At 53.9% G+C, this 24,581-nt stretch overlaps 1 protein-coding gene across 9 annotated transcripts; it reads left to right on the top strand.

Moving 5' to 3' along the window:
- The first annotated feature begins 73 nt into the window (after positions 1–73).
- Positions 74–20,956, top strand: ST6GALNAC6 (ST6 N-acetylgalactosaminide alpha-2,6-sialyltransferase 6). Of its 9 annotated transcripts, XM_031014428.3 has the most exons (7): positions 6,538–6,692; positions 8,191–8,245; positions 9,868–9,958; positions 11,601–11,780; positions 15,247–15,653; positions 18,680–18,787; positions 19,486–20,956. In XM_031014428.3, the coding sequence occupies exons 2-7, from the start codon at positions 8,220–8,222 to the stop codon at positions 19,673–19,675; spliced, it is 1,002 nt and encodes a 333-aa protein (XP_030870288.1). In that variant the 5' UTR covers positions 6,538–6,692; positions 8,191–8,219; the 3' UTR covers positions 19,676–20,956. The 9 variants fall into 9 exon arrangements, with proteins under 9 accessions (XP_055207196.2, XP_055207193.1, XP_030870293.1 ...); XM_055351221.2 differs by lacking the exons at positions 6,538–6,692; positions 8,191–8,245 and adding an exon at positions 74–294; XM_055351218.2 differs by lacking the exons at positions 6,538–6,692; positions 8,191–8,245 and adding an exon at positions 883–1,022.
- The last annotated feature ends 3,625 nt before the right edge of the window (positions 20,957–24,581 follow it).

The raw sequence follows: 24,581 nt of genomic DNA, 5'->3' as shown, positions 1-24,581 counted from the left end.
GTTTTCATTTTGCACTGGATCCCAGAAATTATGTAGCCAGTAGTCCCGGGGGCTCTGGGTGACCCAGCGCACTCTCCCTCCCGCCCTTGGCTTTCACAAAGGGGGCTGAGACCTGGCACTTGGTTCACAGCACCGCTTTTGTGCCCGGCTTCCTCCTGCCCAGTGCCAGGTGGACCCAGAAGTTTCTGCAGGAATGGGAGGGGGGAGGAGAGCCCTGAGCTGGCGAAGCAAGGAGCAGGCTGGCAGCGGAGCCACAGCACAGAGCGAGGAGCTCTCAACAGGTGTCAGGCAGAGGTAAGGGCGGGATGGAGTCTGGTAGGCGGAGGTGGAGGGGGTTTCCGGGCTCAGAGGGAGGGCCCTGGAGTCAAGGCCTGACTTCTTTCTGGCCCCACTTTCTGCTGTTGTGGTCTTGGCAGATTAGAACCCCTCTCTGGGCCTGTTTTGTCATTTGTAAAAGGTTAAAATTGTCCCCACCTCACAGATTCAGACAGTGGACTATCCCCGTGGCTTAGGACATAGCAGGCACTTGACATGTGGAGCCAGCATTTTTCATGGGGTTCATCTGCCCTCGGCTGGCCCTGCCCTTCCTTGGTGGTGACAGATGGCAGGAAGCCCCTGCCCCATTGGTTGTCTCCCTACTCCCTGCCTCATCCTGGGTGTCCAAGGCCCGGTGTCTGCTGGTTCTGATGGGATTTGAACTCCACTCCCTCCTGGGAGGCTGCCTCCTCTTCCTTCTCTATCCCCTGGGAAAAGGCTGACTCAGCCCTTGGGCCCAGGACACAGAGGCTTCTCTGACCTGGCCCTACCCTCGGGTGGGGTATTTACTGCTGGGTTGGCCCAAATCGTGTGTCTTTCTGGGGGTGGTGACCTGGCAGGAGTGATGCGTCAGTCACTTCCTCCAGGCAGATGGAGATGATCCTTGACAGGTCTGGTGGCTGGCTCGGGGTCTACTGAAGGCTGTCTTGATCAGGAAACTGAAGACTCTCTGCTTTTGCCACAGCAGTTCCTGCAGCTTCCTTGAGGTGAGCCCAGGGCAGGAGCCTCCCCACAGCCCCAGGGATCACCTGAATCTGCAGCCACTCTTTGGGCCTCTGTTTTCCTGTTCATACCCTGGTTCCTTTGCCCCTCAGCAGAGTGGCTGAGGACCTACTCTACTTCCTCCAAGCCCAGAGGGGAAGCCAGGTAAGCCTCACAGCCCAGAGGTGTCCTAAGGGGCCTTTTCCTTACAAGGGCCATGGAGCCAGGCCCAGAGCTCACGCTCACGGTTCACACAGCTTCACCTTGTAAGGAACAAAATGAAACAAAAAATCTCACACACCCAGGTGAGAACAGGAACATCTGGCTTTGGGGGACTGGTGGGCCCCAGCGTCTAGGCTCATCTAGGCCCGTCTGCCCTCTCCAGCCTCTGTGGGGGAAGAGGCAGTACTTCCTCGTTCCAGACCCTCTGGCCGGGAGCCCAGGTCTTGGGCTATGGAGCAGCCCCTGTGTGCAGGCCCCCACCTGCCCGCCACTCTCACAGGCCTCTCCTCTCCAGAAGCCCCTCCCCCAGACAAAAGCCTAGAGGGAGAGAGGCCGGAGTCCCCAGGCCTGGCTTGCGGCCTGGCTCTGCCCAGGACCCGCTGCGGAGTCTTGGGCAAGTTCTATTCTCTCTCTGGCCCTTGATCTTGGTTTCTTTGAATTGGGAGCTGTGGCAGGTGAGGGGGTCTCTTAGAGCTCTTTCCAGAATACCATGGAAGGGAAAAATCCTAACAGCTCAAAGAAGTTTGCTAAGGGTCAGGAAGCAGGGGATACACGGGCCTCTCCTACCCGTGTAGGAGGCAGGAAGGGTCAAAGCAGAGGCCAGCTCTCCCAGACTGCGGGGGAAGGGCTTGTGGGGGAGGCCCACGAGGACTGGCCACAGCCACCATGCAGGAACGTCCTGGTGTGGCCTGGCCTGGCTCTCACAGACCCAAGGCTTCCGTGTAGAATATGTCTGTGGTTATTAAACAGACAGGCCTAGTGGAAACAACCCTGCCACCTGCGTGTTCTCTGAGCCTCAGTTTCTTCCTCTGGAAAGTGGGTTAACCGCAGTACCCAACTCATAGGCCACCATAAGGATTCAATGAGGTGTGTTTGCAAAGTGCCTGGCAGAGAGTAAGCTGCTCTGTTTCTCATCCTTGTTATTACTGTTATTGAGATGGTTGCTGTCATTCTTGGGGCCCAAGAAGGGAAGCCAGCCCTGAAGCAAATCCTGCTGGAGTGAGCCTGGGCCCAGAGACATGGCAGGCGGGACAGGCAGCTCCAGGCCCAGATGCTGTCCAGGAGCAGGGCCAAAGCACCCTCTCACTTCTGGGTGTTTGATTCGGGTCACTGGCCTGGGTTAGTGAGAAGGGCTGGGGACAGGATGTTTCCCTCCCTGGTGCAGCCCCCAGCCCCCTGGGTGGCCTTGGGCTAGAGGCTCTGAGTCCTCAGAAGTCAAGTTCATCAGGCCTCCTGCCTGCCTGACTGCCCTGCCCCCACTCCGTGGTTTTCCATCCTGTCGCTTGTAGGGCGGGGTCAGCGACCTAGGAGGGCCATGGGTGGAGCTTGGTCTGAGGTTCAGGAAGCGGATGGAGGTGGGCACCAGGGACAGGAAGCCTCCAATCCACCCTTGCGGGCCACCCCCTCCCTGCCTGGTGGGCAGTGCCTTTATGGCCTAAAGGCTGGACCCTGGGGTACTGCTGCTGACTTTTGTTTTAATTGGAAACAACCTGGTATTAACTTCCCATATAAGTACAGTGCAAACAACCTAGAAGTTTATAAAGGGAAAAGTGAAGGTAGCACCCAACCGTCCTGCCCCACCTTCACTTTAACAGGGAATCAACTGCTGGTAGTCCTTGTGGGTCCTTCCAGACACTTTATGTGTGCGTTTACAAATATTATGCGTAGTTATGTATTTTTAAAAGGCAAGCAAAGGCCGGGTGCGGTGGCTGATGTCTGTAATCCCAGCACTTTAGGAGGCCGAGGCGGGCGGATCACAAGGTCAGGAGGTGGTGACCATCCTGGCTAACACAGTGAAACCCCATCTCTACTAAAAATACAAAAAATTAGCCGGGCGTGGTGGCAGGCACCTGTAGTCCCAGCTACTCGGGAGGCTGAGGCGGAAGAATGGTGTGAACCCGGGAGGCAGAGCTTGCAGTGAGCCGAGATCGTGCCACTGCACTCCAGCCTGGGCAACAGAGTAAGACTCCATCTCCAAAAAAAAAAAAAAAAAAAAAAGCAAGCAAAAAATTATGCTATATATTGCAGTTTGTTTTTAGAAATTAAAAAATACATTTTTAAATATATAAAAATATTGTGTGGGCTGGGTGCGGTGACTCATGCCTGTAATCCTAGCACTTTGGGAGGCCAAGGGGGGTGGATCATTTGAGGTCAGGAGTTTGAGACCAGCCTGACCAACATGGTGAAACCTCGTTTCTACTAAAAATTCAAAATTAGCCGAGCGTGCTAGCACACGCCTGTAGTCCCAGCTACTCAGGAGGCTGAAGCAGGAGAATCACTTGAACCCAGGAGGCAGAGGTTGCAGTGAGCCGAGATCGCGCCATTGCACTCCAGCCTGGGCAACACAGTGAAAGTCCGTCTCAAAATAATAATAATAATAATAGTAATGTGACCATTATCTTAAAATTTTTGGAAAAATACAGTTAAACCAAAAGAAAAAAAGCAGCCCCAGATCCCATCATTCCAGAAATAACCACTAACACTAAACACTGGCCGGGCGCGGTGACTCGCACCTGTAATCCCAGCACTTTGGAAGGCTGAGGCAGGCGGATCACCTAGGTCGAGAGTTCAAGACCAGCTTGGCCAACGTGGCAAAACCCCATCTCTACTAAAAATACAAAAAAATTAGCTGGGCTTGGTGGCCCGCGCCTGTAGTCCCAGCTACTCGGCAGGCTGAGGCAGGAGAATCACTTGAACCCAGGAGGCGGAGCTTGCAGTGAGCCGAGATTGAACCATTGCACTCCAGCCTGGGTGACAGAGCGAGACTTTATCCCAATAAAAAACAAAAAAACAAAAACACTAATCACTGTGATAGGCAAAAGGCATTTCCTTATTTATTTATTTGCATCTTTTAAAATATTGTGATACGGTGTCATATTTGAAAGTGATAAAGCATAAAAATATCATGAACCTCTTGAACTCAGTCCCCACTTAAAGACCAGTTACTGTAACTTGCATACCTCTTTGATTCCTCCCCCATTGTTCTTGACTTTTGCTTTTATTTTTATTTATTTATTTATTTATTTTTGAGATGGAGTCTCGCACTGTCACCAGGCTGGAGTGCAGTGGCACGATCTCGGTCACTGCAACCTCCACATCCTAGGTTCCAGCGATTCTGCTGCCTCAACCTCCAGGGTAGCTAGGACTACAGGCATGCACCACCACACCTGGCTAATTTTGTATTTTTTTAGTAGAGACTGGGCTTCACCATGTTGGTCTGGCTGGTCTCAAACTCCTGACCTCAGGTCATCCGCCTGCCTTGGCCTCCCAAAGTGCTGGGATTACAGGCCTGAGCCACCGCACCCGGCCTATTTTTATTTTAATTTAATTTATTTTATTTTTTTGAGACGGAGTCTCTCTCTGTCGCCCAGGCTGGAGTGCAGTGGCACGATCTGGGCTCACTGCAACCTCTGCCTCCCGCCTCTCAGGTTCAAGCGATTCTCCTGCCTCAGCCTTCCAAGTAGCTGGGATTAAGTAGCATGTTCCAAGTACGCATGTGCCACCACGCCTGGCTAATTTATTTGTATTTTTAGTAGAGATGGGGTTTCACCATGTTAGCCAGGCTGGTCTCGAACTCCTGACCTCAAGTGATCCGCCTGCCTCGCCTCCCAAAGTGCTGGGATTACAGGCATGAGCCACCGCGCCCGGCCCCTATTGTGTAGTTTTTACTTATCTTCCAAGACCTCTTTTTCACTCCTTGTGTTTCTAAGATTCATCCATGTAATTGTAGATCATTCATTTTACCCTGTTACATATTATTCCACAGTGTGAACCTTCCATTGTATAAAACAATTCCATTCTCTTGTTGATGGATATTTGGGGTTTTTCCCCATAGCGATGCTGCTATGAACCTCCTTGGGCACATCTGCAAGAATTTCTCCAGGGCATGTGTACTCAGCTGTGGAATGCAAATATTTACAACTTTGTTTCCAAGACAGTTCTTTTTTTTTTTTTTTTTTTTTTTTTTTTTTTTTTTGATAGGGAGTTTAGCCCTTGTTGCTCAGGCTGGAGGCTGGAGTGCAGTGGCATGATCTCGGCTCACTGCAATCTCTGCCTCCTGGGTTCAAGCGATTCTCCTGCCTCAGCCTCCCGAGTAGCTGGGATTACATGTGCCCGCCACAACGCCTCGCTAATTTGTGTATTTTTAGTAGAGACTGGAGGCGGGGTGGGGTGGGGGGTTGGGGGAGGGGGTTTCACCATGTGGACGAGGCTGGTCTCTAACTCCTGACCTCAGGTGATCCACCCACCTCAGCCTCCCAAAGTGCTGGGATTACAGCCACTGGGCCTGGCTGGCAGTTCTTTAACTTGCTTTCTTCACGTAAATATCCTATAAATATCCTGGCCATCCTTTCCTGCCAAGACATACTGACCTGCATCCTTTTTTTTTTTTTTTTTTTTTTTTTGAGACGGAGTTTCGCTCTTGTTGCCCAGGCTGGAGTGCAATGGCGTGATCTCGGCTCACCGCAACCTCTGCCTCCCAGGTTCAAGCGATTCTCCTGCCTCAGCCTCCCGAGTAGCTGGGATTACAGGCATGTGCCACCACGCCAGGCTAATTTTGTATCTTTAGTAGAGACGGGGTTTCTCCATGTTGGCCTGGCTGGTCTCAAACTCCTGACCTCAGGTGATGCACCTGCCTCGACCTCCCAAAGTGTTGAGATTACAGGCGTGAGCGAGCCACCGCGCCTGGCCCGCATCCTTCATTTTAACAGCCTCCTCGTGCACTTCGGCAGGCTGTGCCTTAACTTAAGCAGTTCCCTGGTAATGGCTACTTAAGTTATTTTTCCCTATCACGTAAAGTGATGTCATGGATGTCCTGGTAATTACAAGAAGGAACATCTTAAGTTTTCCCAGCTCTGTGAAGTTGTTCTTCTCCCTATTTTCCAGAGGCAGGGAGAAGGGAAGTTATGCGCTAAGGCTGAGCAGCTGGCGAATGGCAGAGCGGAACTTGAATCTGAGGGTGAACCCTAAGTTTGCCCAGGTGACTACAGGGTGCAAGGCAGGGAGCTGGAGGCCCTCTGTGGGGAGCCCAGGTAGAAACTCCACTGAGTCCAAGCACAGCGTGCTCCGGAACTCAGTTTCCCCATCCGGGGTCATGGTGGCAATAAAGAGAGCTAGAAGTGGGCCTGATCCACGCTGCAGGGAGCCGAAAGGCTGTTGTATTTTGGTGGTCACCCCGGGCTGCCCAGTGGGGTGACTGAGGCGCTCACGAGGCGGCGGCACCCGGGTCCGCCTCCCCTTTCCCTTCCCCGCCCGGGCCGCCCGTGGGCGGAGCCACCCGAGGCTCCGCCCACCTCCCAGGCCTGGGTCGGGCCGTGACGGCGGCGCTAGGACCCGGCGGGCCGCGGGTGCGGCGAGGCCTGGGCGGCCTGAGGAGCGCGGACCCCGGCGCTCGGCTCCCGGCGCCATGTGAGGGGGCTCGGGGGCCGCGGGGGGCCGGGCGCTCCCCGCCGGAGGTGAGCTGGCGCCGCGCGGGAGCGGGCCGCGGGGGCGGGGGCGGAGGCGGGGGCTGGGGCGGAGGGCGCCGGGAGAGGAGATTGCTAATCGCCGGGGATGGGGATGGATGCGGGTCCCCCGGCGGCACCCCTAGACCCCTTCCCCCTTGGTAGCGCGCCCCGAGGTTCCGGTCCTCGCGCCCAGGGTCTGTCGCGGGGTCCGCTGGGCCTTTTGCCGCCGACTACCCCGTCAGCGGTCCTGCCTCTCTTTTCTTCCCAGCTGGGGTTAGGGCTCCGGACCCCCGGAGTGCAGGAGTTGGGGAGGGGGTTGACGCGAGGCGCGCGCTGGGTGAGCCCCTCACCAGGTGGACGCACGGGCTCAGCGTCCCGCATCGTCTTGGATTTAGGAGCCTCCCTCCCCCTTCTCCCTGGAGCCCTCCTCCCACGCGGGCTCGTGGGGGCGTCCCGATCTGCGGGAGGACTCCCGGGGCTGGAAGAAGGAAAGCCCCCAAACAGAGGGCAGGGTGTGGCCCCCACCCTCGGCTCCTGCTCAGCTCGCCTGCACGTCCAGCCTTGGGCTGAGTCCATGCTCCTGGCCCAGCGCTCGGGGCTGCCGCCTCGCCAGCCTGAGCAAGCCGCTCCCCAACAGGCCGGCACTCCTAGACCCCTGCCCCGGTGCCGGTGCGGAGCCACGTCCTGGGCACACACTCCATGGCCTCTGACCCGTTCCAGCCGAGAGGGATCCTCCAGGGAGACGAAGTCAGGCTCAGCCCTGGGCAGCTCCCTGTAAACGAGCCTGTAAACAAGGCTCTGGAGCCGGCTCTGGGCGGCCCCGCAAGGCGCTTTGCCTCTCTGAACCTCAGTCTCTTTATCTGTAAAATGGGCAACAAGAGCTCCTACCATGCATTGCCGGGATTCAGTGCGTGGGTGATGCTTAGAACGCATTCCCACACATTCCTTGATATTCCGGGAAAGTCGCTGCACTGGGGTCAGGGGAGGAGTGTTTCACGGACACACTGGAGAGGCGGGCCTTGAACAGTGATTAACCACAAGACTAACAGCTGTTGGCATTGTGGGAGCACTTTCTTTTCTTTCTTTCTTTATTTTATTTTATTTATTTATTTTTGTTTTTGTTTTTGAGACGGAGTCTCGCTCTGTCGCCAGGCTGGAGTGCAGTGGCACCATCTCGGTTCACTGCAACCTCCGCCTCCCGGGTTCAAGCGATTCTCCTGCCTCAGCCTCCGGAGTAGCTGGGACAACAGGCGCACGCCACCAAGCCCAGCTAATTTTTGTATTTTTAGTAGAGACGGGGTTTCACCATATTGGCCAGGCTGGTCTGGATCTCTTCACCTCGTGATCTGCCCACCTCGGCCTCCCAAAGGGCTGGGATTACAGACGTGAGCCACCGCGCCCGGCCAATGTGGGAGCACTTTCAAGCCCCGCGTGTCCCTTGCCACATCTGCTTGAATCCTTCCAACAACCCCTTGAGTTACCGACTCTTATTGTTCCCATTTCACAGATGAGGAAACTGAGGCTCAGAGAGGTCACATGGCTTGCTCGAGGCCCCCCAGCCAGTAAGTGGTGAAACCGGGATTCGCACTGGCAGCTGACATGCTGTACTGACCATGGCCTTCTCAGAGCAGGATTGTGACGGGGCGGACCAGGGGGACGGTGGTCCTGGCTGAGGGCACAGCTCGGGCAAAGGTGGGAAAGTGGGGGGTGGGCAGGGGGCATCCGCAGGAAAGGGTGGCCACGCGTAGTACGATAGAGGCGGCTGGACCCCTGGGCGCCTTGAATGCCAAGGTCTCGGGGCAGATGGGGCCACCCCAGGATTCTGGACTCCTGTCTTTTGCTCTAACGGTCTGTGAGGGCAAGAACAAGCCGCTCCCTGCTTCTGATGAGGCCCCGTTTTCTGCTCTGTACCGCAGGGCCTGGACTAGATAGGATTCTGGGCCTCCCTGACTGGCTGTGAGGGACAGCCGCTGGAGAAACCCGAAGCCGAGCTCCGGATGAGGGGCGCTTCCACGGGGAGGGGGCGGGGTTGGAGAGGGGGCGGGGCCATGATCTAACCAATCAGGAGCGAGATGTGTGTGCCAAGCCTCCTCTGGCCCGAGGTTCTCTGGCTATTCCTGGTGGCGGTGTAGGAGTAAACAGCGGCTAGGTCAAAGGGCTCAGAGAATACAGGAACTGACAGGCCCCTGGAGCAGGGGACGGAGCTGAGGAGGGCCCCCTAAGCCCCAGTTTCTTCCCTCTGCACTCCTGCCCGCCCTGCCCCCTGGCCTGTCTGCTGGAGGTAGGCTGGACACAGTACATTTTCCCTTTCACAGGTGGGGAACCCTGGAAAGGAGCTGGGTTTTGGTGGTGGGAGAGGAAGCGATTGGGGTGTGCGGAGCAGAGCTGGGCCGGCCTCCTCACCGCCAGGTCTTCCAAAGGCCCCCCCAGCCACCCCCTGAGACTGTGATTACAGCCATTTGACAGATGAGGAGTCAGCCCTGGCAGAGACTGCCGAGCCTGGACTAGAACCGAGCCTCTCAGACTTGAGTCTGTGCCCTTAGCCCCCGAGAGATCCTACTTGTTAATGCATTAATTCATTCAGCGATATTCCTGAATCTCCGTGGCTGTGGAGGCACGGGGAAACTGAGTGAGGACCTGGGTGGGCTGTATCCCGCAGGCAGCTCTTAGCCTGGGGGGACGGGAGGACCTAGAGGAGTTCCTGGTCCATGCCAGGCTTGGAGGATGAGTGGGAGTCAGGAGGCCATAGGAGGGAGGGCGTTCCAGGCCAACCTGAGAGAGCCAGAGCAGAGGAGTTTGGGGGCCTACAAGCGGTGTTGTTTTATTCTGACACCACAGGGACCCAAGGCAGGGTTTAGAGCAGGGTGTGAATGGGGCTCCTACTGCGTGGAGGTCAGGTCCTCCAGCAGGGGAGCCAGCTTTGGCCCTGCCAGCTGCCTTGGTGTGGGAAGGCCCCTGCTTAGGGAGGAGAATGGGCAGGGCTCTGCTGCCACCAGGCTGTGTGACTTCAGGCAGATTCCTGGCCTTTCTGGCCCTCAGTGTCTCCGTCTGCAAAAGGGATACAGTCCTGAGCCTTAAAGTTCTGGGTGCATAGAAGAACTAGTGCGGGGCATAGAAGGTGTAGCCTTTGGCTTGCTGGACCCAAAGGACCGAAGCCATAATAACCCTTTCTGGTGGCTTGCAGGTGTGAGCCCACATCCCTGCCCCCAGGGCCACCTGCAGGACGCCGACACCTACCCCTCAGCAGACGCCGGAGAGAAATGAGTAGCAACAAAGTAAGTCTCCCTTCATTTCTTAACCCCATTGAGCCTCTCACTTCCCTCCATGGAATGGGTTCCTTTGGACCTGTCTCAGACGCCAGCCACCATGAGTCTCTTCTTCCCCTCAAGAAGCCGCCCATGCCTGGGAGGCCCAGGTTTAAGCCCTGGTTTGGCCACTGATCTTCTGAGTGGCTTAGGGTAAGCTCCTGCCTGTTCCCGGGCCCAGGGTCAGCTCTGCCTTCCCAGGCCTGACGGTCTGTCTGTGATGGTCAAGGACTAGCCGAGGTGACTGTGGAGTGCTGTGCAGGAGAGGGGTGGGCAGGTGGAGGTGAGCGGGAAATGGGGCGAAGGTGCACTGATCAGAGTCAAAGGTGATACAGCCCGAGCATGACCCTGAGAATGTCAGGATTCCCCATCGTTCTTTCATTCATTCATTCTTTCCTAAGCACTTACTACATGACTGGCCCTGCATGCCCCTTCCCTAGGATCCACTGCAGCCTTGGTGACCATAGCTCATAAGGTAGACAACAGATGTCATACTTACCAAAATTATAATCCAGGAAAACTATACATGGATTCTAAGGACACTTTCCTTTATGGAGCCTGAGGTTTGGAAGTGGGATGGGGTGGTTGTATTAATTTGAGTTTAATCAGGAAAAAGAAACTACACAGTGATTAAACAGGAAAAGTTTAATGCAAAAAATTATTGACTATAATAGGACACTAGAGTAACAAGGGATTGGAATTCTGAGGAATACAAGAATAGCAGATATTAATATAAGGAGCACCCCTGCCCCCATAAAGGCTGAGATCTGGACCTTGCTGAAGAAGGCCCAGCTATGGCCCACTGGATGGCTCCAGTACAGAACTGGCCTGGGGAGGGGAAGCCGCCAGCCTCCAGGTGCTGCAGGTGGTTGAGTGCACTGTAGGAGCTGGACTTCGGAGAAGCTGTGATCACAGCAGGAGCCAGAAGCAATATGCCTGACTTGCTGGCACTGCTGGCCTCTGGGCAGTGGGTAAGATGCCCTTACTGGAGAGGCCGTGTGCACTGAAGGAGCCTCCCTAGCAAGCCTACCAGAACCAAGAAGCAAATGCTTTTCCTCCTGCAGTGTCTGTCCAGCACCCTCTACTCACAAAGTTTAATATGCAGCTAACTGACAAGGGAAAATATTTAAAGGGCCCAGATCCATTTCCACAGAGCAGACAAAAAGGATAAATTTGGAGCTAGAGGCAATACATTGGAGAATTACTGTTGGGGGAAGACCTAGACCCTCTCACTCAGATGTCCCACCTGTCTCTAGACATCCTCTTAGCAGCAGCTATAGGGAATCCTGACATATTCAATCCAGTCCAGCAAACCCTCCCGGAGAACCTTCCATGTTCCAGGCCCTGCCCTGGGATCTAGGATACAGTGGGGAGCAAGGCTGACCTAGTCCCAGAGCTCACGGTCTAATTGGAGAGATGGGAGTTTGAATGCAGTATGATCAGTGTTGTGATGGGGGGACTGAGGTGGCTGAAGGAGGCCTTCCTGGAGGAAGTAGTGCCTGGCCTGGTCTGCAACAAAAAGCGGGAGTTAACCAGGCATGGTAGGTGGCAAGGAGGTGGGGTGCTGAGCCTGCCCGGCAGCTGGGCCCTCACTGACCTCTCCTCTCTCCAGGAGCAGCGGTCAGCAGTGTTCGTGATCCTCTTTGCCCTCATCACCATCCTCATCCTCTACAGCTCCAACAGTGCCAATGAGGTCTTCCATTACGGCTCCCTGCGGGGCCGTAGCCGCCGACCTGTCAACCTCAAGAAGTGGAGCATCACTGACGGCTATGTCCCCATTCTCGGCAACAAGGTAGCGCAGCTGCTTTGGGGAGCTCCTCCCTACTGCCCAGCATCACCACTCCCTCCACCTGTTCTTTCCTAAAGGAAAGGTGGACCCTGGGAGTCAAGGCCCTGCCTCCGGTGATTTCAGCTTGCTGCTTGCTGTGTGACCTTGGATAAGTGCGCTGCCCCTGTCTGGGCCTCAGTTCTCTCCAAGTCCCCACCCTTATTGCTAATATCCTACCATCTCCTGAATCAGAATCCTTTTGAAAATGTGTTTCTGTTTTCACTGCTCTCTGTCTCTGCTGGGGAGCCCACACAGGCTTGGGAGCACAGCACTGGGACATTTGACAACACAAAAGCAGTAATAATACCAGCTGCCTTTTATCAAGTGCCTGTGTGTGCCAGGCACTTTGATCACCAGTAATCCTCAGACAAGCCCTGTGAGGGCAGCATTATTATCTTCCTTGGTGAGATGGAGTAACCAAGGCTCAGAGAGGTGAAGTCACATGTCTAAGGCCACACAGTGAGGGAAGGAAGAAGATGGTATTTTCCTACCCCCTGCTAAGATGCAGCTGCACAGAGAGGCCAAAGTCATTCCTGGGGACTTCTGTTAGCCTTGGGTAGCCATGAAATTCAGATTGTATTTCTGGGGTTCACCCTGTAGTACCTCTTTCTCCTTCTCACTGACCCTCCTATATTTTCTTCAGGGCCTTCGCATGCAGAGTGTAGAGCCCGGGCTCTGGACACACCCTCACTAGGAAAGGGCACATTAGCAGGTGTCTGGAGACAGGTTAACACCTAAGTGAGTCTTTCTCTACCCTAAGAACCCTTGAAAGCGGAATAAAAATGGGACAGCTTGAGTGTGGGTGATGTGGAAAGGAGAGACAGAGCCTGGCTTGCAGTGCTTCCAGCATCACAGGGGAAGCCAGAAAAACTAGCACTCAGAAAAGTGGGAGCGCCAGTCGAGGTACGTGGGATGTGTTGCTGGATCTTGGAGTAAGGGCTCAGGGAAGGCTGCCTTGGGGAGGGTGGCATTTGAGCTTAGCCTTAAAGGGTGAATGGGAATTCCATGGGCAAAAAATACACCCCAGAGAGTATGTGGTTCCAACCCATTCATTTCAGCCATGGAAAAACAAGCCCAGAGTGGCTTTCGCACCTTCCTTAATAACAAGGTGGTTCTTGTTTCTGGGTGCTGTGGAAATGTCATGGGTGCTTTTTGGAAGATGTCCTCTTTGGAGAGCTGGGAATCTGTGGTCACATAGACTTTGTGACCCTCTGTTCTCCCACTTGTTGACTCTGCCCCAACTGAATGGCCTTCTTTTGGTTTTCAATGTACCACCTTTATTTCCACATTGGAGCCTTTGTGCTGGCTGTTTCTCCTGCCTTGAATATGTTTCCCTAGGTGGTCCTTCTTCATCCTTCACATCTCAGCTCATAGAGGCGTGTGTGTTACAGCCGGACAGCTTCTTGCCTGCTGCCCAGGAAAAGCCAATACACTGAGACTGCGGGTGTCGCAGCAGAGAAAGGGTTTAACAATTGCAGGGCCAGCCAAATGAGGAGGCATGGGATAGTTCTCAAATCTGCCTCCCCCAGAATTTGGAAGCCAGGGTTTTTAAAGGATAGTTTGGCAGGCAGGGGGACTAGAGAATGGTTGGGGATGAAATCATAGTGATGTTGAAACTGTCTTCACGTGCCGAGTCAGTTCCTGGGTGGGGGCCATGGGTCGCTGGTCTGGTTGGCATCCATTGATCTACCAGATTGCAAGGTCTGAAAAATATCTCAAACACTCAGGTTTTACAATAATGATGTTATCTATGTTAAAAACAACGATGATGTTATCTATATTTTAAAAAGCAAACTAAGAAACAATGACTGGTTATAATTCAACTATAGCTACATCTTAGCAGAAAAGCAAGCTAAGAGATAATGACTAGTTATAGTTTATGCCTACAGCTTGACAGAAAGGTGTGCGGGGGGTGAGACAATCAATTATTAGTGACCACCTTCTTTCGAACTGACCATATGCAGGCAATCATGCATCTATGAAGAGAAGGACAAAGGAAAAGGAAAATAAGTAAAACAAATGATTTTACTACACCTGTATCCTAGCAGAGTCCAGGCCTCTGTCTCAGTTGTTACCTTGTGGCCTTTTATTAACTTTACAAAGTCAGTTTTAGTCCCCAAACAAGGTGGAGTTCAGTTTTGGGAAGGGGCTGTTATCATCTTTGCTTCAGAGTTAAACTATAAAGTAAATTCCTCTCATAGTTAGCTTAGCCTATGGACAGGAATGAGCAAGGGTGGTTAGACTGTGAGGTCAGAAACAGGATGGAGTCAGTTATGTTAGATTCCTCTCACAAATTAGATTCTTTTTTTTGTTTTGTTTTGTTTTTTGAGATGGAGTTTCACTCTTGTTGCCCAGGCTGGAGTGCAATGGCTCGATCTCAGGTCACCGCAACCTCTGCCTCCGGGGTTCAAGCGATTCTCCTGCCTCAGCCTCCCGAGTAACTGGGATTACAGGCATGCGCCACCACACCTTGCTAATTTTGTATTTTTCGTAGAGATGGGGTTTCTCCATGTTGGTCAGGCTGGTCTCGAACTCCTGAGCTCAGGTGATCCGCCCACCTCAGCCTCCCAAAGTGCTGGGATTACAGGCGTAAGCCACTGCACCTGGCCTTCCAGGCCACCGCTCCTAAAGTGCCCTGGCTGCAGTCGCTCTTTGGTCACTTGCCCCTGTTTCCCCTCCCTTCCCCTCCCCTCCCTCTCCCCCCTCTGTCCCCTCCCCCTCTCTTCTTCCCCTCCCCCTCCCCCTCCCCTTCTCCCTCTCCTCTCCTTTCCTTTCCTTTTTCCCTTTTCCTTTCCTTTTTCTTTTCTTTCTTCTTTCCTTTTTTCTTTTCTTTCTTTCTTCTTACCTTTCTTTCTTTCGACAGAGTCTTGGTCTGTCATCTAGGCTTGAATGCAGTGGCACGATCTAGGTTCACTGCAACCTCTGCCTCCAGGTTCGAGCAATTCTTGTGCCTTAGTCTCCCGAGTAGCTGTGATTACAGGCACGCGCCACCACACCCGGCTAATTTTTGTATTTTTTGGTAGAGATGGGATTTCACCATATTGGCCAGGCTGGTCTCGAACTTCTGACTTCAGGTGATCCGCCTGCCTCGGCCTCCCAAAGTGCTGGGATTACAGGCTTGAGCTACAATGCTTAGCCATTTGCCACTATTTTCTTTTTTTTTTTCCTGGCATGTATTATGTGCATTCTTATCTGTCTCCCCACCTGTTTCTTGAAGGCAGAAGCCCGGTCTGTTTTGCTCCTTGCTCTGCCCCGGGACTTGGCCATTAACCAGCTTGCTATCAATGTATGTTGAATGTGGAATGAATGGGCTCAGTTTCCCTGTCTTTAAAATGGGCATAACAATTCCTGGGTCCTGGAGGCCTGGATGTATGGAGCACAGGGCCAGCACAGAGTGGCCGTGATAATGTTGACTTTCCTTATCCGCCAGACACTGCCCTCTCGGTGCCACCAGTGTGTGATTGTCAGCAGCTCCAGCCACCTGCTGGGCACCAAGCTGGGCCCTGAGATCGAGCGGGCTGAGTGTACAATCCGCATGAATGATGCACCCACCACTGGCTACTCAGCTGATGTGGGCAACAAGACCACCTACCGCGTCGTGGCCCATTCCAGTGTGTTCCGCGTGCTGAGGAGGCCCCAGGAGTTTGTCAACCGGACCCCTGAAACCGTGTTCATCTTCTGGGGGCCCCCGAGCAAGATGCAGAAGCCCCAGGGCAGCCTCGTGCGTGTGATCCAGCGAGCAGGCCTGGCGTTCCCCAACATGGAAGCATATGCCGTCTCTCCCGGCCGCATGCGGCAATTTGACGACCTCTTCCGGGGTGAGACGGGCAAGGACAGGTACCAGCCTTCTGCCTGCCCCCTCTGGCCAGCACTGTGCTCCTTCTCAGCATGCCCCGTCCAGAGGGCCTGTTGCTCCCAGCATGCACTGCTCTGAGGGGTAGTCAAGTCCTGCCGTCCTCTGGTTGGGCCTCCTAGGAGAGTTCTCTTCATGCCCAGCTGTTCACATGGGTCCTTTCCAGCATGCTCTGCATGGCCTGGTTTGTCCAAGAGGGCTTTCTCCTGGCATACCTTGCTCTGAGGGCACAAGGGCTCCCACCCAGCATGCTCTGCTCTGAGGTTGCACAGTCACTCCTAGCATCTTTCTGAGAGAAGCTCGCCATAGTGTACCCAATGTAAAGTCTTGACTGTTCCCAGCATGTCTTGCCTTAAGCACACAGTTGCTCCTGGCATGCTCTGCTCCAGCGATGCATCACTCCCAGCATGCCCTGCTGTGACTAATCTCCCTAGGAAAGCTAGGCCAGTGCTGCCCAATATAAATCTATGTGAGCCACATATGTCATTTATTTTCATAGTAATCGCATTTTAAAATTAGGGAATAGCTGTGTGCGGTGGCTTGTACCTGTAGTCCTAGCTACTCAGGAGGCTGAGGCAGGAGGATCACTTGAGCCCGGGAGGTCGAGGCTGCAGTGAGCCAGGATGGTGCCACTGCACTCCAGCCTGGGTGACAGAATGAGACTACATCTTACATCTCTTTAAGAAAAAAAGTAGTAAAAGCAACTTTAATATATTTTTAACCCAATATGTTCAACATATAGCTCCTGTACATATTTTGTTAGATTTATACCTAAATATTTAAAAAATTTTGGAGCTATTATAAATGGCATTAATTTTTTTTGTTCCCAATTGTTAATTGCTAATATATAGAAATGGCATATAGAAATTGATTTTTGTGGCTGGGAGCGGTAGCTCATGCCTGTAATCCCAGTACTTTTGGAGGCCGAGGTGGATGGATCACGAGGTCAGGAGTTTGAGACCAGCCTGGCCAGCATGGTGAAACCCCGTCTCTAGTAAAGATACAAAAAATTAGCTGGGCGTGGTGGCACGCACCTATAATCCCGGCTACTCGGGAGGCTGAGGCAAGAGAATTGCTTGAACCGGGGAGGTGGAGGTTTCAGTGAGCTGACATCCTGCCATTGCACTCCAGCCTAGGCCACAAGGCGAGACTCCATCTCAAGAAAAAAGAAAAAAAAGAGAAATTGATTTTTGTGTGTTGATCCTGTATCCTGTAACCTTGCTAAACTTACTTATTGGTTCTAGGAGATTTTTTTTTTTTTGAGAGGGAGTCTTGCTCTGTTGCCTAGGCTGGAGTTCAGTGGCGTGATCTTGGCTCACTGCACCTCCACCTCCTGGGTTCAAGTGATTCTGCTGCCTCAGCCTCCCAAGTAGCTGGGACCACAGGCTTGCGCCACCACACCCAGCTAATTTATGTATTTTTGGTAGAGACAGGGTTTCACCATGTTGGCCAGGCTGGTCTCAAACTCCTGACCTCAGGCGATCCACCCGCCTTGGCCTCCCAAAGTGCCGGGATTACAGGCGTGAGTCACCGTGCCCAGCCTGTTCTAGGAGATTTTTGTAGACTCTTTGGGATTTTCCGTGCAGATAATCATGTGACATGCAAATAAGGACAATTTTATTTCTTCCTTTCTAATCTGTATGCCTATTTCTTCTTTTTGCTTTATTGCACTGGCTAGGATTTTCAGTACAATGTTCAATTGTATTGGAAATGGTGAGAGTGGACTTCCTTGCCTTGGTCCTAGTCTTAGGGAGAAAGTATTCAGTTTTTGTTTGTTTGTTTGTTTGTTTTGAGATAGAGTCTTGCCCTGTCACCCAGGCTGGAGTGCAGTGGCACAATCTCAGCTCACTGCAACCTCCGCCTCCCAAGTTCAAGCGATTCTCCTGCCTCAGCCTACCGAGCAGCTGGAATCACAGGCATGTGCCACCACGCCCAGCTAATTTTTGTATTTTTAGTAGAGATGGGGTTTCACCATGTTGGCCAGGCTGGCCTCAATCTCTTGACCTCGTGATCTGCCCGCCTTGGCCTCCCAAAGTGCTGGGATTACAGGCGTGAGCCACTGCGCCTGGCCTATTTTTTTTTTTTTTTTTTTTTTTTTGGTGAAGGAGTCTCACTCTGTTGCCCAGGCTAGAGTATAGTGGTGCGATCTCGGCTCACTGCAACCTCCACCTCCTGGGTTCAAGCAATTCTCCTGCCTCAGTCTCCCATGTAGCTAGGACTACAGGCACGTGCCACCATGCCTGGCTAATTTTTGTATTTTTAGTAGAGACAGGGTTTCGCCATGTTGGCCAGGCTGGTCTCGAATCCCTGACCTCAGGTGATCCACCCACCTCGGCCTCCCAAAGTGCCAGGATTACAGGCATGAGCCACTGCACCTGGCTGAGTTTTAATTTTTTGTAGAGATGAGGTCTCACTATGTTCCCCAGGCTGGTCTTGAAGTCCTGGGATTACAGGTATGAGCCACCACGCCTGGCCTCCCTTCTTTTTTCTGTACTACCTAAGAAATGCAGTATGTATTTACACCTACAGCCCATCTCAATCACACATGGCTGGTGGCCACTGTAGTGTGAGCACAGCTCTTGGTTCTGGGCTACTCCTTCAGGCCTTGCTCTGAACTGCAGTCACTCCAGCATGAACTTATCTGATTAGTCTCCCCTTAGGAGTTTGCTTCTAGCATGGGCACAACTGTTTTTAGCATGCTCTATGATCATAGTCACTCAGCCTGCCCAACTATGACCCAGCTCCCCAGGAGACAGTTCATTTCTAGCATGCCCTGTTCCTGTTCTTCCCCTCAAAGGAGCTCCCTCCACACCCCTCACCTCTGCCTGGACAGCCCTCTGCCACATGCCATGCTCCCACAGCGAGGCTGGACTTGGGGTAACCAAAGTGGGAGTGGGGCCCCGATGAGTGGATGGGAGGAGTTCCAGGGAACTCCACGTGGGTGACCCTGGGTCACCTGCTCCCATCTCTCCCTGCATGCGCCCTCATCGTGACCCTTCTCCATCCCCAGGGAGAAGTCTCATTCGTGGTTGAGCACAGGCTGGTTTACCATGGTGATCGCGGTGGAGTTGTGTGACCACGTGCATGTCTATGGCATGGTCCCCCCCAACTACTGCAGGTGAGCCCTCCTTGCCAGCGCCCTCCCAGGACAACACCCAGGCACTGGCCGCAGGATGGAGCTCTAGGGGCTGGAAACCGTGGCTGAAGGTGCCTTTGAGGGCCTCTGCTTCATTGTTTTCAAACTGTTCTTCAGAGATCTAGGCTTCTTCTCCTTCCTCAGGGGCCTCCACTCCAAGCTCCGCCAGAGTTTATTTATTAATAATAACTATTAGTAGTAGCATTATATGAAAAGCCCACTAGGGGACAGCTATACTTACTGAATACTGACCAGGTACCAAGCATGGCCACATGTAGTCTCTCACTTACTCCTCACAGCAACCTTACGGGATAAGAACTGTTATTCTTCCCATTAATTAAATGAGAAAAACTGAGGAGTATGTTTTATGAGTAGCCAAAGGTCCTCCAAACAGCAGGAAGAGGGGCCAGGCTCCAGTGCTCACAGCCCTCACCACTGCTCCACACTGCCGCCTTCTTAGGTAAAGGAAAAAGTGCCACTGCATTAAAAAAAAAAAAAAAAAAAAAGTGGTGGTTACATACCTAGTCTACCCTGCACCGATTTTATGGATGGGGAAACCGAGGCCCCAGGAGGCATGGGGATTTCTCCTATTGAGGTCCTATGGTAAGCGAGGGGCTGAAAGGGCAAGGACCCTGCCAGCGCCCACCTTGCCCTGATGACGCCCGTCTGCTCTGTCCCAGCCAGCGGCCCCGCCTCCAGCGCATGCCCTACCACTACTACGAGCCCAAGGGGCCGGACGAATGTGTCACCTACATCCAGAATGAGCACAGTCGCAAGGGCAACCACCACCGCTTCATCACCGAGAAAAGGGTCTTCTCATCGTGGGCCCAGCTGTATGGCATCACCTTCTCCCACCCCTCCTGGACCTAGGCCACCCAGGCTGAGGGACCTCAGGAGGGTCAGAGGAGAAGCAGCCTTCGCCCAGCCGCTAGGCCAGGGACCATCTTCTGGCCAATCAAGGCTCGCTGGAGTGTCTCCCAGCCAATCAGGGCCTTGAGGAGGATGTATCCTCCAGCCAATCAGGGCCTGGGGAATCTGTTGGCGAATCAGGGATTTGGGAGTCTATGTGGTTAATCAGGGGTGTCTTTCTTGTGCAGTCAGGGTCTGCGCACAGTCAATCAGGGTAGAGGGGGTATTTCTGAGTCAATCTGAGGCTAAGGACATGTCCTTTCCCATGAGGCCTTGGTTCAGAGCCCCAGGAATGGACCCCCCAATCACTCCCCACTCTGCTGGGATAATGGGGTCCTGTCCCAAGGAGCTGGGAACTTGGTGTTGCCCCCTCAATTTCCAGCACCAGAAAGAGAGATTGTGTGGGGGTAGAAGCTGTCTGGAGGCCCGGCCAGAGAATTTGTGGGGTTGTGGAGGTTGTGGGGGCGGTGGGGAGGCCCCAGAGGTGGGAGGCTGGCATCCAGGTCTTGGCTCTGCCCTGAGACCTTGGACAAACCCTTCCCCCTCTCTGCGCACCCTTCTGCCCACACCAGTTTCCAGTGCGGAGTCTGAGACCCTTTCCACCTCCCCTACAAGTGCCCTCGGGTCTGTCCTCCCCATCTGGACCCTCCCAGCCACTATCCCTTGCTGGAAGAAGGCTCAGCTCTTTGGGGGGTCTGGGGTGACCTCCCCACCTCCTGGAAAACTTTAGGGTATTTTTGCGTAAATTCCTTCAGGGTTGGGGGACTCTGAAGGAAACGGGACAAAACCTTAAGCTGTTTTCTTAGGCCCTCAGCCAGCTGCCATTAGCTTGGCTCTTAAAGGGCCAGGCCTCCTTTTCTGCCCTCTAGCAGGGAGGTTTTCCAACTGTTGGAGGCGCCTTTGGGGCTGCCCCTTTGTCTGGAGTCACTGGGGGCTTCCGAGGGTCTCCCTCGACCCTCTGTCGTCCTGGGATGGCTGCCGGGAGCTGTATCACCTGGGTTCTGTCCCCTGGCTCTGTATCAGGCACTTTATTAAAGCTGGGCCTCAGTGGGGTGTGTTTGTCTCCTGCTCTTCTGGAGCCTGGAAGGGAAGGGCTTCAGGAGGAGGCTGTGAGTCCGGAGGGACCAGATGGAGGAGGCCAGCAGCTAGGCATTGCACACTGGGGTGATGGGTGGGGGCGGTGACTGCCCCAGACTTGGTTTTGTAATGATTTGTACAGGAATAAACACACCTACGCTCCGGCTTCGTGTCCTGTGTTTCCTGGGTCGAGCACAGCCTTCTGGTCCAGCGCTGCATGTGGCCTCAGGACCACGTCTTCCGGTTGGGGGCTCCCAGTAAAGCGATCCTCAGCTTTTTCAGTAGCCAGTGGCCAGTGAGGTGTGTATTTTTGCGTCTTGAGTGGAGACCTGGGGGCTCTGGGGATGGTGGGGGCGTGTGGAGCCAGGCCCATCTGGCTTTTCCTGTCCCCACCTCACCCTGCCTGTGTGACCATGGGGAAGTCACTTCGCCTCTGAGAGCCCCAATTCCTTCAAGGGCAAAAGGGGACCAGACACCGCCCTCAAGGAGCTCAGGTTCCAGGAGGGGAGGAGCCCCGTGGTACACTAGGAAGAATTCCCACAGAAGCTGGGAGAAGAGTTTGAGCAGTGAATGCAGAAGGGGTGAGGGGAAAGACATCCCAGGCCACAGAGCCAGAGGTCTCTCAGCTCCTTAAGCGTCTGGGGACCTGATGGCTGGGAGCTGAGATTTCCTGCCAAACCCAGCAGGAGGGAGCCTGGTGGGGCTGCAACGCTGGCAGGAGTGTGGTGAGCGGTGGTTGCCACCAGCCTCTCTGCAAAAGTGCTGTGTACTCCAGGTTGGCAGGAGGCAGGGGGTCTGTGACTCCAGAGATTACGAACTGTTTGGGCAGATAAGATGCCCTCGGGGGCGAGGCCTAACAAAGAGTGACTGTGTAAGACATGGGCAGGCAGCCTGCTGGGATCTCCCAGGGTCCCCGAGCTGCTGGGGACAGGAAAGAGAACCCTTCTGGGCACTGGGCCAGCCAGGATGGTGGTGACCGGGGCTGAGAGGCATGAATGGCACCTTGCATCTGCCTCTCAATTCACGTAGCCAATAAGCAGCCGCATGCCGTGCACTGTATTAGGCACAGTTGATGAGGGTGAGAGTGTCTGGTGGGAGGAGTGGCCCACAGAGAAGCCTCATGGTGGGATCCCCAGCTTCACCCAGTAGGCAGTGAGGCTACAGCAGGAGGGAGCAGTGAGAGATGAGACTGCCCGGGGCCAGATGGCACAAGGCAAGGCCGTAAATGTCAGTCTGAGGGGGGCAAGAGCCTTGATCTTTCTTGCGTAGAGAAGTCAAACGGGACCACAGCAGGATGGACAGGAGGCTGACAGGTGGCATGGCCCAGGGCCCAGGGGCTGCCAGACACAGTAATGGTGGCAGTGGGGCTGGGGGGCTGGAAAGATTGGGACTCCGTGTAAAGTCTACATGGGGAGCAGAAAGCTGTGCATGGGCATGGGGATATGGGAATATGGCACCCATCCAACCCCATGCAAAGGCTTCTGGGAACCTGGGTCCAGGCAGAGGTGTTTTTTTTTTTTTTTTTTGAGACAGAGTCTCACTCTGTCACCCAGGCTGCAGTGCAGTGGTGCAATCTAGGCTCACTGCAACTTCTGCCTCATGGGTTCAAGCGATTCTCCTGCCTCAGCCTCCTGAGTAGTCGGGATTACAGGTGCGTACCACCATGCCCAGCTAATTTTTGTATTTTTAGTAGAGACAGGGTTTCACCATGTTGGTCAGGCTGGTCTCAAACTCCTGACCTCATGATCCACCCACCTTGGCCTCACAAAGTGCTGGGATTTCAGGTGTGAAGGTGTGAGCCACCGCATCTGGCCTTCCTTGTGTTTTGTTTTTGTTTTGTTTTGTTTTGTTTTTTTGAGATGGAGTCTCACTCTGTCACCCAGGCTGGAGTGCAGTGGTGCAATCTCGGCTCATTGCAACCCCTGCCTCCCCTCAGGAGTGTGAGCCAGAGTGATCTCCCACTCCTGACCTCAAGGGTTCAAGTGATTCTCGTGCCTCAGCCTCCCGAGTAGCTGGGACTACAGGCACTTGCCACCATGTCTGGCTAATTTTTGTATTTTTAGTAGAGACAGGGTTTCAGCATGTTGCCCAGTTTGGTCTTGAACTCCTGGCCTCAAGTGATCCACCCACCTTGGCCTCCCAAAGTGCTGGGATTACAGGCGTGAGCCACCACACCCAGCCCCGGCAGAGGTTTCGAGGTAGAATTTCTCCCAGAATGCTGTGGCTCTTCTGTCTGTCCACTGGGGAGGGAGAGGTCAGTAAGAGGTGCATCAAGAGGGGGTCGGTTCCCCAGGGGGATGTTCAATGGAGCATCAGGAGGTGGGACTCTGGTGGGCCTAGTCCCCAACTCCTCAATCTTTCACCCCCTCAGTGGGACCCAGTGGAGACTGGCCCACTCATTGCTAAAGTGAGCTTCCTGAAGCCCCTCTCATCACAGCCCTCTGCCCTGAAACCTTCACTGGCTCCCCATTCACTGGCCAGCTCCAAACTTACAGACTTGTCTGGCGTTTGAGGCCTTCCTGCACCTCCATCTGCACCTGCACCCCTCTCCCGGGTACCTTAGTGAAGCTAGTGCTTCCTCATCTCTGTGCAGAGGGCCTTACCCCCACCCCTCCTTGGGAGGGGGCGCCTCCCACCAACTGCAAACCTATGAGTGGCAGCCGCTCCTCTCTGGGCTTCTCGTCCAGCTGTTTCCTGCATCCATTTGTTTCCTGCGGATGCTCAGTGGTTCCCACTGAGCTCAGCCCCACCAGCCAGGCTCCCTGGGGCAATCCCCAATCCCACTATGTGCTGACTGGTGGGTCCACATGTGAACTTCAGAGTGAGGAGGCCCCGGCACATCTCCTGCAACCGCCATGCCAGCTTGTTTTCAAGCCTTGGAATTTTTTCCCTTCCCTTCCCTTCCCTTCCTCTCTTCCCTTCCTTTCTTCCCTTCCCTTCCCTTCTTCCCTTCCCTTCCCTTCTTCCCTTCCCTCCTTCCCTTCCCTTTTTCCCTTCCCTTCTTCCCTTCCCCTCTTCCCTTCCTCTCTTCCCTTCCTTTCTTTCCTTCCCTTCTTCCCTTCCCTTCTTCCCTTCCCTTCTTCCCTTCCCCTCTTCCCTTCCTCTCTTCCCTTCCTTTCTTTCCTTCCCTTCTTTCCTTCTTCCCTCCCCTTCTTCTCTTCCTTTTTTCCCTTCCCCTCTTCCCTTCCCTTCTTCCCTTCCCCTCTTCCCTCCCTCTCTTCCCTCCCCCTCTTCCCCCTTCTCTCCCCCTCTTTCCTTCCCTTCCCTCACCCTCTTCCCTTCCCTTCTTCCCTTCCCTTCTTTCCTTCTCTTCTTCCCTTCCCCTCTTCCCTTCCCTCTTCCCTTCCCTTCTTCCCTTCTTCCCTTCCCCTTCTTCCCCTCCCCCTCTCCCCTTCCCTCCCCTCTCCTCCCCTCCCCCCCCCACCCCCCGCTTCCCTTCCCTTCCTTTCCCTTCTTTCCTTTCCTTTCCTTTTTAGACTGTGTCTTGCTCTGTCACCCAGACTGGAGTGCAGTGGCATGATCTCAGCTTACTGTAACCTCTGCCCCCCAGGTTCAAGCAACTAAGATTACAGGCGTGCACCACCACACCCAGCTAATTTTTATATTTTTAGTAGAGGTGGGGTTTCACCTTGATGGCCAGGGTGATCTCACACTCCTGACCTCAAGTGAGCTGCCGGCCTCGGCCTCCCAAAGGGCTGGGATTACAAGCATGAGCCACTGCGCCTGGCTGGAATTTTTTCTTTAACCAAAATATTTTCATTTTAATTTTGTTCCTAAATGTCACAAGCTA

This window comes from Gorilla gorilla, chromosome 13 (genome assembly GCF_029281585.2).
Source record: "Gorilla gorilla gorilla isolate KB3781 chromosome 13, NHGRI_mGorGor1-v2.1_pri, whole genome shotgun sequence".
Taxonomy (NCBI): domain Eukaryota; kingdom Metazoa; phylum Chordata; class Mammalia; order Primates; family Hominidae; genus Gorilla; species Gorilla gorilla.
The sequence above is the reverse complement of the archived record's forward strand: the minus strand, read 5'-3'. Positions and strand labels throughout refer to the sequence as shown.

Bases quoted from the DNA above. Each gene is read 5' to 3' on its own strand.
- ST6GALNAC6 (XM_055351221.2), top strand. From the start codon at position 194: ATGGGAGGGGGGAGGAGAGCCCTGAGCTGGCGAAGCAAGGAGCAGGCT. The intron at 295-9,867 runs GTAAGGGCGGGA...GGTGGCTTGCAG, and splicing joins TCAACAGGTGTCAGGCAGAG to GTGTGAGCCCACATCCCTGC. The intron at 11,781-15,246 runs GTAGCGCAGCTG...CTTATCCGCCAG, and splicing joins TCCCCATTCTCGGCAACAAG to ACACTGCCCTCTCGGTGCCA.